At 37.0% G+C, this 11,422-nt stretch overlaps 2 protein-coding genes across 3 annotated transcripts; one reads left to right on the forward strand and one right to left on the reverse strand.

The window, feature by feature from the left end:
- The first annotated feature begins 1,604 nt into the window (after positions 1-1,604).
- Positions 1,605-6,424, forward strand: styx (serine/threonine/tyrosine interacting protein). Its single transcript, XM_037697533.1, has 11 exons — positions 1,605-1,788; positions 2,112-2,144; positions 2,372-2,425; positions 2,549-2,646; positions 2,749-2,809; positions 2,895-2,931; positions 3,010-3,049; positions 4,883-4,933; positions 5,080-5,152; positions 5,412-5,505; positions 5,916-6,424. Exons 1-11 carry the CDS (start codon positions 1,729-1,731, stop codon positions 5,987-5,989), a joined length of 675 nt encoding a protein of 224 aa, XP_037553461.1. The 5' UTR covers positions 1,605-1,728; the 3' UTR covers positions 5,990-6,424.
- Positions 6,425-7,635: 1,211 nt separating this feature from the next.
- gnpnat1 (glucosamine-phosphate N-acetyltransferase 1) lies at positions 7,636-10,319 on the reverse strand. 2 transcript variants are annotated; one of them, XM_037697534.1, is made up of 6 exons: positions 10,199-10,319; positions 9,245-9,412; positions 9,054-9,116; positions 8,523-8,650; positions 8,239-8,300; positions 7,636-8,107 (listed from the first exon to the last, which is right to left on the reverse strand). In XM_037697534.1, the coding sequence occupies exons 2-6, from the start codon at positions 9,396-9,398 to the stop codon at positions 7,960-7,962; spliced, it is 555 nt and encodes a 184-aa protein (XP_037553462.1). In that variant the 5' UTR covers positions 9,399-9,412; positions 10,199-10,319; the 3' UTR covers positions 7,636-7,959. The 2 variants fall into 2 exon arrangements, with proteins under 2 accessions (XP_037553462.1, XP_037553463.1); XM_037697535.1 differs by having other exon boundaries at positions 9,245-9,429.
- Between the last annotated feature and the right edge of the window lie 1,103 nt (positions 10,320-11,422).

The following is an 11,422-nucleotide window of genomic DNA, read 5'->3' on the forward strand; positions in this document are numbered from 1 at the left end:
TTGTTTGTCTCATTTGTCTCTATGTGTCCCTGTGATGGACTGGAGACCTGTCCACTGTGTCCCCTGCCCCTCGCACATGTGACTGCTGGATATGGGCACCAATGACCCCCACGACCCAAAAAGAAGAAGCGGGTAAAAGATAATGGATGGAGTCTCTCTGTATGAAAGAACACCCTTATTCTTGAGCATTAAGCTATGTTTGCATAATTAAATCAGATTTTTTATTAGTTTTCTCTGTGTTCTGTCTGCGAGAAGAATCGGGTATATTGCTGATAATAAAAAGCAGCCGTCTCCAGGATGTTTGTGCTGCAGGGAAACAATCTCATGGGGCTTCAGGTTGTTTTCCAAGCACTCTGATAAGAATTTAAAAGGGGAAAAAATAAAGCTGAGAAAAGATGTGTGTGGTTATAAAACCCAAGTGTTTGTAACTGATGTTCTTCAAAGAGTTTCTTTTATTTCAGGTATGAAAGTATGACTGTGGAGGAGTAACAGCAGGAAAAGTCTTTGCTCCTGAATGTGATAGGAAGCAACTTGTTATCTTGCAGGGCATCCAGAAGTGCTGTAAACTGGTGCAGCAACGCACCTACATAAAAACAAGCCTTTGTCAGATGGAGAGAGCTCATCTTACTCTGATATGCAAAGAAGAGGCATGCTCCCCCTACGACAACAAAAACATTGCTGTGTCACATACCAGTAAATAGATGCTGCCTCTCAAGGACAACACAAGCTATTATAAATTACCCACAGTTTTTACTTGACTTTTATTCATCTGTTGAAGTTATTAGCAAGCAATGATTGGTAGAAACAGTTAGGGGTTGTAAAAAACTGACTGGAAAACAGGACCAGGATATGAAGGAGTAAACAAATACAATGAAGAGATTCAACAGGAGAAATAAAATCAAATTAACTTTGTTTATTTAAGTAATTACTTTCCAAAGTGCAGTCACGCATAACATTATTCACTACAGTTAAATATTTCTATACAGTAGTGGAAATTATGTAATCAGAATTCCAACTTTAATTAAATAATTCTAATCTAATCGCAGAATTCTGAACTTTTTCTCACAATTATTTGATTAAAGTCAGAATTCTGATTTTTTTTTTTTAGGGGGGGGAGGGGGGACCATTTCCCTAATCCTCCTTCATATTTTCTTGACAGCAATTTGACATTTTTTTTGTCTTTTTAGTGGCAGAAACAGGTTTCCAAACAGAGTGGTGTGCATTCCATATACTGACCATTGGTCAATGTCATGGTTCCTTTTTTTCTTTCATTCATTTTGCATATGTAAAATGAAACTTATAACCAGAAACAACAAGAGTTTAAATATCACAAATGTGTGAGTAAAAACTCTATTTTACATGCATACAGTATTCACTGAAACTAGGACACACGTATGAAACTCAAATTCCATTAATTGTGGATACGAAAAAGCATCTAACTTGTCTGAAAGGTAAATAATTTTGAGATATCTGAAATATTAATTGTGAAAAAGAAGAAAGTCCTTACAAATGTCTAAAACGTTTGTAAATGCTTTGAAGACACTATTAAATGATAGGTCTGCTTGCCATACATCATCCCCGTAGTCGGGTGTGTAGTCACGTGACCCATGTCAGGGAGCAGTATGGCGGACATGCATGTGGAGCCTCCAAACAAACAGCATCACTTGTCCAGCTAACCATCTTTACCGCGCGTGAAACCGGGCCAGTGGAGCCGGAAGCCACAGCAGAATGGACGAGGAAAACAAGCTTCAGTTCCCGTCGCTGCCCGCCTCCAAAGAGGACCTGCTGGTGAGCGCACAGCTGACATGTCCACACTGACCGAACCGGCTAATGCTTATGCTAACTTCCTCTTGAGCTTGTTGGCAACTAGCGGGGAGAAAATACCTAAAATACACTCAGCGCGGCATTTTGTGTAACTTTATATAAACACAAGACTGTAATAATAACACGTCTGCTTTATTTATTTTTTTATGCGTTTGCAATAAAGCAATTCATTCAGCTACAGCTACCTAGCATTAGCCACGTATGCGCAAATAAACTAGCATTCTCTTTTCTTCGAGAGCATCGAGCAAAACCTTTCTTCATTTAAAATATTTGTTTTGATGTTACAGGACTGGGCTTATCCAATGAGACGAGAAATGCAGGTGATTTATTTGACTGTAGAAAATGTTTTCCATTGTTGTCAGTAATTGTTGCATCAGTGAAAGGCTGACTTGTTTTTAATCTTCAAAAACATGTTCATACTCTGACAAACTTCAATATTCACATTTAAAGTTACTCGTGATAAGTTGTTCTATCAGTACTGTGGAAATCTTGGAAGATGATGACATTTTAGTTTCCTGCTGTTATTGATGTTTTTCTTTCTTTTTAGGAGATTTTACCTGGACTATATTTAGGTCCCTACTCTGCTGCAATGAAAAGCAAGGTATTTTTTTTAAGTGTGTAGACACTAGTAGTGAATATAGACAAATCTAAATAATGAAATGAAAACTTGGTGTATTTATTTCTCGTTTTGTTTGTTTGTTTTTCTTATTTTGTCTTTGTCTAGCTGCCCACTCTTGAAAGACACGGAATAACGCACATCGTTTGTGTTCGCCAAGACATTGAAGCCAATTTTATCAAACCTAATTTCCCTCATACGTTTAGGTAAGAACACAATTATTTGATCCGTTTTGGTTTATTTATTTTAATGACAGTGCTACATTTGAATATGTGTGAATCTGATTACATTTTGCTTGTCTCGTTCAGATATCTTGTTTTAGATATTGCAGACAATCCAGTGGAAAATATAATACGTTTTTTTCCTATGGTGAGTTCTACGTTTAGTCTTTGACTTCTTTGTTGGCTATGGCGTTGACCGTTTTCATACAATTGTTCACTTTTTGTTGTTACAGACTAAAGAATTTATTGATGGCTGCTTAGCAACAGGGGGTAAGGATGTGTGTGAATTATTTGTCATGCTCTGGATGTTGAGTTTTTAACCAACAGTTTCTTGTCATGTTTCTCTAGGAAAGGTACTGGTACACGGTAATGCAGGGATATCAAGAAGGTGAGGCATGTTGTGTTTTTAACATTAAAACATTGCAACCAGAAAACAAACAAAAAATGTACACTAGGGATGCATGATATTATCGGCATGGTATCTGTATCAGCTAGGGCTTTAACAGACTACTCGAGTAATCGACAGGTCGATTCCTAGGACATCTATCAAGTTTTTAAATTTCACGTCATGTGTCACGTGATCCGCACTGGGCTACTAGTAGAAGCTACCAAATAGATTCCTCCCAGCAGATGGACTGAGCAGAGCAGGTCCAGTCTTGGCAAACAAGTAGAAATGCATCAATAGTCTGGAAATATTTCACTAAAGATGAATCTTCTGGTTCAACTACCGTAAGGAAACAGAAAATGAATCAACTTCCTGACTGTTTGGAGCTGTTGCGAACCGGTGTTCGACCATATTCTGTGATCACCGTATATTGTGACCGTAGGGGGCGGTGTTGCATGCACTGTTGCAGGTCACAGAATATGGTGTAACACTGGGTCCAGTGACCGAACCAGATTCCTTCTGACCTTGTTTCACAAACAAAAAGCAAAAAATATTCATCTCTAAACCTATAAAAAACCTATAAACATATTAATCTCTAAAACTAAACCTAATGCGCACCACAGCTGGCGGTGGTGCACGGTGGTCGTCCGCCCCACTGTTTGTAGTTTCATTTTTGACGTGCTGCACGTTATTTCTTTCACTTTTGCAGCTTAATAATAATAACTAATAGTTTTTGTTTTTCTGTGACTTATTTGCAGTATGATAAATGGTAGGAGCATAATATACTCTCCCAATGTTTTGTTGGTCTTTTTTTTTGTAAATAATAAATGACGTTTTTTTGCGGTTTTATTTTTTCATCTTGAGATCCTATGACGTCATCAACTACTCGAGTTTTATTAGATTAATGTCGAGTTTAAAAATTATGTAGTCGACCAACCTGTAGTATCAGCTGATATTAGCGATAAAGTTAAAATATTGGACATTTCATCAAAAAAACCTCTGATATAAAAAGGCTTCTGTTTTAAGTTAATTTTTAATTTAAGAAATTGTCACGTATACAGTATTGATTAATGCACTACTATGTATGTGCTTTTCAATTGTCGCTTGTGAACAGGTTTAGTTTAGATTTGTGAAAATTTACAAATCGGCCGATACTTGCATGAGAAACCGATTTTACAGATTTTTTTTTTGTTGTTGTTGTTTTTAGTTTTAACTACAATTTTCTGAACTTCATTTATATCTCAGAGCACTACCTCATGGCCAGTTAAAACAAGTTTGTATTGTTTCTAGGATATTGTTCAAGGGTATGATTTCAACAAAATAAGATTGAAAAATTGAAGGTGCATTGTGAATTTATAACACCCGACAGTGTCGCTTATAAAACAAAATGGGCATCGGACAAAATCGGAATCAGCAGGTCAGACTTTTTAGAAATCTGTGATTGGCCAGAAAACTGCAATCGGTGCACCCCTAATTTTCACTGTTCTAGTGTTGTCACTATGTTAGAGAGAGTAAATGTTATGAATAAATTTGACATTAAACATAATCCAAGTTGAAGTGTTGCGTCATTTTCAGTCCCCTTTTAGGCATCTGCATTTGGTAGCAGGGCAAATTATGTAGTATTTTAATTCCACAACAGAGAAAGCTATGTCATCTCTGTAAGTAGGTCTAGGGAAAAAAAAATTATAGGTATTGGTTATCAGCCAAATAAGTTTTAACATATCTGCATATTGGATATCGTCCAAAAATCCAATATCATGCATCCCCAATTTCTACGTATATTAAATATGTGTGAACTAGATCTTGAGGCTGTTTATACTTCTTCACTTCTTCCAGTGCTGCCTTAGTGATTGCATACCTTATGGAAACATTTGGGATGAAATACAGGTGAATTTTTTTTTCTTCTCTTTAAAAATTACTTTCAGACTAGTCATCTTACAGTTAAAAAATATCCTTGTTATTAATTTTTTTATGGACAACCCAAAACCATTGTTACAGCTGTTTATTTAAACGTGGTGGTTGTAACTCTGCAGGGATGCATTCAGTTATGTCCAGGAAAGAAGATTTTGCATCAACCCTAACGTGGGTTTTGTGCATCAACTACAGGTAAGACCAACACTGAGTCGATTTGGGCTTTTACAGTTTTTACATTGTTTTTCCCACTAGTTAAAGAAATGTAACTTCATTAACTTGATGCACTAGAGTTGATGTTTATTTAGAGCATAGATTGCTGGATGTTGTAGCATAAGTTAGTACTATCCGAAGCAGATAGTTGAGCCAAATGATCAGATCAGTTTCGATGTTTATACTGGTGGATATAAAGTGGTAATATTTATTGGGATGGGGGTGTCGTTTGTCTTTTCAGGAATATGAAGCAATCTATCTTGCCAAATTGACCATTAAAATGATGTCGCCGATGCAGTTGGGCCGGTCGTTCTCTCTGCAAGCTGGTATGCCAGGTAAGTCATTACTCTGTGGGAATATTACCAAGTTTTTGTATTGTCTGGAGAATTTAAATATTTATTTAATTGTTTAGTTCTTGTGTTTCAGACACATACAGGGTTCCTACACTGGAAAAGTTGTAGGACCCTTGCGCACAGTGGCGAGCAAAATGTCTTTTGAAATATTGAAAACTTGAATGTTTCAAGTGTTAAGACCCTGAGTCCACATCTTTCATGGATCCTGCTTCCTAACATTTTCCTCTGCATTAACAGAAATGTTCAGGCTTTAAATTTTAATTTAATTGAAACATTCTCTTTAAAACGGGGACGAATGTGTACGTTTTCATTGTAGATGTTGTAGAATTAACGTGACTTTTTTTTAAGTGATTGAAGCAACAAATTGTAAAAAATGTAATTTTATTTGACAGGAAGCCGCAAACGCAGCCTGGAGGAGGGAGACGATTTTGGGGCGATGCAGGTCACGGCAACACAAAACGGATGAGCTCTGCGGATATTAAGCTGCGTGGCACTGTGCACTCTTTTTTTTATTTTTTACATTTTTAATGGGATTAAAAATGTAAAAATTTGAACTTTTTCTAAGGGGAAGGGAGGAGGGTGGGAGGGCAGCTAGTTTGTGTCTGAGACATGGAGAGCTGATGGACATGGGGCTAACTTCTTTTTTTTCTGAGCTGTATGCACTGATGGGAGTTTTTGCAGTTTTATAGTATTTAAAGCATTTTGCATTTGCAGAAGGACAGAATTGCAATAATGCGCTTTCAATACTTGAATTAGTTTAGTTGACCAGACTGGGAACGTTAACAGACTGTTGCCCAGTGGAGGGCGTGAGGAGTGGCTGTCTTTATTTCAGGAATAATAGAATCATAAACCAACATCAGGCTTCAGGTGGCACTGTTGCAAACAAAAAAATAACACTACTTAATAAAAGTCCGAAGTACTGTACACGTCTCGTATCATTTGTTCAGTTCTGCTTTTCTGAATATAATCGTCACATTTTGAGGGTTTTGTACATTCTTATTCATTTTACTGTCGTTTAATTTTTAAATGTGCCAGATTTACCATTTGAAACCATCTTCAGTCATCTTAATGTAAGTGTCAACATCAAGGTCAGATTGTCCAAATACATGGAGAGTGTGAATGTATGCAACCTGGAATTTAATAACCTGTACTTACTGCAGCTCAAATTACATTTTAGTAGCACTCCAACTGGAGCATATGTGAGAAACTGGTAAGTTGTTGATTTTTATCTTAAACTTCAGTGTAATAAATGTAGGGAATATAGATGCCCATTTCCAAAAACTATTTTTCCAAGTACATTTACAGATTTTATAATTTCCCGTTTTTACAACAGTGTACACAGAAGTTACTTTGTAGTTAAATTAGAAATACAAGAAACACTTGATTGTAGAATATTTTATTGGACTGCCGTTTGGAAATAAGTTAAATTAAATACATTCCCTTTTTCCAGAAGAAAAAAAAAACAATTATAAAACTACGAAAGGTAAAATAAAAATTTACAAAAATTATTTGTTTCCCATTACAAAATGCCAACTGTTGACCAAATATAAAACCTAAAAACCCTTGATTCTTACATCTGCCTCTTAACTGTTATTATTATTGTGGTCCACTGGAAATGTTAACAGTCTTCATTATAATAATAATAATAATGTCATCACAATATGTTTCCATACAATGGCGAAATTAGTCTCTGCATTTAACCCATCCACCACCAGGTGGTGCAGTGGGCAGCTATTGAAAGCGCCCGGGGGGCATTTTGGGGATGAGGTGTGCTGCCCAGAGATGCCACGTGATGTGCAGTGACTGGGGATCGAACCTGGGACTTTGGGGTCCCAAGCCGGCTGCCCTTTGTGTCTTGTAGCATTTAGAACTTTAGTTTAAGGTTTCCAGCAACAAAACACCTTAAGATAATATTTAGTACCGATCTGACAGATTAGACAAGTAAAATGAACCCAAATCCCATTAATTGTCTAACCTTTTATTTATTTATATATATATATATACATATATATATATATATATATTTTTTTTTTATTATTATTATTATTGTATAGTATGTAAAATAACCAAATTTTATATTTTTTTATTGTAAGTTTACTTACATTTGTTTTCCGGTTTATATGAAACTGTTTTCAGTGAAACCAAAGGAACAACATTGAATTTACAGTAACTGGCATTTCTTCAGCTGGGTGAAGGGAAATGTCCGCAGACGTCCACCCTGGTGAGGTAGCCCTGGTTACCAAAGGGGCGAATAAATTTCATAGTTTCAATGTACAAATATTCAAGTGTTTTGAGATCAAAAGGTCTCATATAATTAAATTATAACACAACCGTAAACTCAGCACCAGGGATTTTCCCCGGTGCTTAAGACCATCATAACAAGTGCTGATGTCATTTGTAGAAACGGTCCATGAACCAGGGTTTCAAGCTGCAGCCTCAGTCGAAGAATCTGCACTGCATGTATGTCTCATCTGAAGCACCGTAGCCAAATTTTTGGTAGAAAGCCACATTTTTGGGTGCACATTCTAGAGTGATTTTATAGCAGTTCAGTTTTTTGCTGAGAAGAGTGAGCACTGACACTAACCTACAGAAAAACAAAAGGAGAAACCAGGGAAGTTTAGTAAAGGTCCTTCTATAGGAGGTCATTTTGAAAAGTCCTTTGGGATTTGGCAAAGAACTATTGAAAATGAAACAAAACATCAGGCTTTTACTCACAGTTTCCCCAGCTGCTTCCCACGGCACACATCGCTGACTACAACCTCCTCCACCCGACCCCGCTACAAACAAAAACAAACTGTTTCATTTTTGCTCCTTTTCAAAATCAACTTGTATAACTTTTTTATCTCTTAGAGAAACACTGTGATTGTAACTGTCATTTATGGCGAACAGATAATTTAAATAAATATTAATTGGTGCATTAATGTTTAACTTATGGGAGTAGTGATGAGGAAATTATAAAGAGATAGTAATATCCAAACTGCTTGGTGAGTGCATTATACCTTGGCACAAGAGTGGATGAACTTGTGTTCGACGATGAGCGTGGCTGTGGCAACGATTTGACCCAGATTTGTGTCCTCCACCACAACAACATAATAGTCCCCTGTTGTCTTCATGTGCTTGAATTTATCTGGTAGTAAACCAAAAGACACGACAAGTTTCTAAAACATTTTGTTGTTTTGGTGTAGTTGCTGGAATGTGTTATGACAACCCCAAGGTTTTTCCCAGGGCTCCTACATTTGTGTAGTCTGGTGTGTTGCAGTTTCCCAGAATGACTAGAGGAATTCTGCCATGTTCTCAAAAGAATACAAACCTGGGTTATGTCTGAATTCTGAGTTCCCCTGTAGTTTTGGCTGCACTCGGCAGCAACATATCAATTTCATTCTCGTGCGTTAATTAAATTTTTAATAACTTTTTAGGAAGAAACAAGATATTTAAGTTAAAGACCACTTGCATGTTAAGGGTAAATACTTAAAAAAATATATAGACAAAATGTCACTAATTATTTTGTAGTTTGATTAAATGTGGCTTACTGATAAAATGCTCCGGGGTTACATCTCCAGTCTGGGTAAGTTGGGATAAAACCTTGAAGAATCCTGGAACAAAAAAAAAAATTATTCTGTGTCTCTTTTTAGTTCATCTAAGCTGAATATTTATTTGAATTACTGGTCTATGATATATCAAAAATAGAAATATGGATCAGGAAGGTGATGTCCAGACTCACCTCTGTTAAAATCTGCTGTGCAGAGTGGCCTGAGCACCAGGCCTTCTCCTGGATTGGACGGTGAGATCAGGGGAGAGAAGGGGACAGTGTTGCAGCTCCAGTCCAACTCCTGAAGCAGAGAGGGCTCAAAGAGCGGAGTCTCGTCCAGCAGCATTCCACAACCTCTGTCTAGGAGACATACACATCTGTTCAGAGCAGAGAGCAAACAGACACAACAGCCTGAACACTATATCTGAAATAGATAAAACTTCACCTTGTCTAAATATAAAACCTACATGCATTAATAGAGTGCAACAACACTGACTCTGGAAGTATCTGCTCAGACTTACAAAGAACTTTGACCTGACAAACAACTTTACTTGGCAAAAGGTTTTCAGACTACAGGTTGGCAAATAAGCTGGAAAAACCCGTACATGAAGGGCACGCCCACATGCAACAGTTCATATCATTTTACAATACATTATGACGTCTACATTCATTCATGACTCCTCTCTTCCAGGAGAGGGCTAGACCTAGTCCAGGATGTGAAATGTTGATGCCAACCCTTTACATGAAGCAAAAATTGTGAATGGTGTCTTTAACCTCTTAAATCTCGTTTCCATGGCAACGAAATACAATGTATTTCCTAATCAGTGAACCAAGGCGATAAGAACGAGACGGTGTGAATGGACTTGGGTATGCAAAATGTTCCCTTGTAGTGAACTTGCACTATAAAATGCTCCTATTGAAAGTGAGTTTTCAAACATAATACATAACATCAAGTAGCGACGGAGATATGTGGCTATATTATAACTTGTCATCTAAGCAGCGTTTGTTTTAAAGGCTTTTTCAGTGACTCGACTGGTGTCCTGTCAAACATGAAGTCACTAAAACAGCTCGAGCGAATCCTAATGTCAGAGTTCAAACTTTCTTATGTATGTAAAATTAATGTACGGCGGTTAGCCACATACTTACCAGTGAAAGCCAGCAGAAAACGGTCCAGCTGAATTAACACATCGAGATGTCGTGGAGCAGTGAGTGATAGTGAATGAGGCTGGGCTACATCGTTACATTCAACACCGGGGTTGTTTCAGTACTTCCGCCTGACGCCTCTTTTGTATGACGTGGCAGAAATCATTGGCGCTTGATAATGACGTCATAACTCGAACTTTGTCAATAAACCATTGTTTCGGTCCTTTTAATGTGGCACCTTTTACTCCACGGGCTATGTACATTTATCGGACCAGCATTGTACAAAATTAAGGTCCCATCCCCGTTCATCCAAAATCCAGTAGAGAATCTTGAAAATACTTTTAGGGGGACACGGGACTCCAAGTCCTCCCTGACAAGAAAATTACAAATCAGGGCGGAGTCGAACATTTAAGCCCCGCCCATATTTTATTTAAGCCCCGCCCATATTTTATTTTATTTTCCAAAAGAATTTGGTTATAAATAATAAATGGGTTAAAACGTTTAATAATGTACACATCTTTGTTTAACTATTCAAAATTACCTGCAACACTTTTTTTCCCTCAATGAGGACTGAACTAGGCAAAAGGGCCTTGTCCTACTCCACTCCTGTTTCCTGGAATATCTTACAAAAAGATTTGAAGCTCTCGACCTTGACCTCTCTAAGTGTCTTTAAGAATCTGTTGGACACCTGGCAGGGTCCAATGCTGACATGTTCCTGTTGTTAGTTTTCTACATTTGTCTTGGAATCTAGCTGTTTTTTGTTTTGTTATCTTTTCCTTTTAGCCATCCTATTTGTTAAAAAAAACAAAAAAAAACTGTAGTATGCTTTTTTATAACTGTTTATTGTTGTTGCTGTTGTCCATTGTTGTCATCTTTCTTTGTTGAAATCAGGTCTCTCTTGTAAACGAGTCCTCGAGGCTCAATGGGATTTACCTGTATAAAGGTTGATTGATTTTGTGGGTTGGGATTTAAAAGGCTTAGCAACCATCGCACTAGTTTGATAAAACTATAGGTTAAAAAAAAAAACGCTTTTGTTTTGGCTCAGTTAACTATATTTTATGTTTAATGTTTTTTGTGTGTACAAAATTAAGGAAGTACAGCAGTGTTACAGGAATTATGCAGAGTTTAGACTTTTTAAAGATGATTGAAATTTAGAATCTGCATTTATACAATAAAGAGTAGATAATGCATGGATGGATGGAGATAAAATTTCAAAGCAACAAATTT

This window comes from Nematolebias whitei, chromosome 2 (genome assembly GCF_014905685.2).
Source record: "Nematolebias whitei isolate Nwh7 chromosome 2, NemWhi1, whole genome shotgun sequence".
In the NCBI taxonomy this organism is placed as follows: Eukaryota; Metazoa; Chordata; class Actinopteri; order Cyprinodontiformes; family Rivulidae; genus Nematolebias; species Nematolebias whitei.

What these genes read in the sequence shown, in the direction of transcription:
- gnpnat1 (XM_037697534.1), bottom strand. Translation starts at nt 9,398, where the DNA reads ATGCTGCTGGACGAGACTCCGCTCTTTGAGCCCTCTCTGCTTCAGGAG. An exon ending in TCATCCACTCTTGTGCCAAG is followed by an intron (nt 8,301 to 8,522) that starts GTATAATGCACT and finishes TTTTGTTTGTAG; the next exon opens with CGGGGTCGGGTGGAGGAGGT. An exon ending in GGGAAGCAGCTGGGGAAACT is followed by an intron (nt 8,108 to 8,238) that starts GTGAGTAAAAGC and finishes GTTTTTCTGTAG; the next exon opens with GTTAGTGTCAGTGCTCACTC.
- styx (XM_037697533.1), top strand. Translation starts at nt 1,729, where the DNA reads ATGGACGAGGAAAACAAGCTTCAGTTCCCGTCGCTGCCCGCCTCCAAA. An exon ending in CCTCCAAAGAGGACCTGCTG is followed by an intron (nt 1,789 to 2,111) that starts GTGAGCGCACAG and finishes TTGATGTTACAG; the next exon opens with GACTGGGCTTATCCAATGAG. An exon ending in GTTTTGTGCATCAACTACAG is followed by an intron (nt 5,153 to 5,411) that starts GTAAGACCAACA and finishes TTGTCTTTTCAG; the next exon opens with GAATATGAAGCAATCTATCT.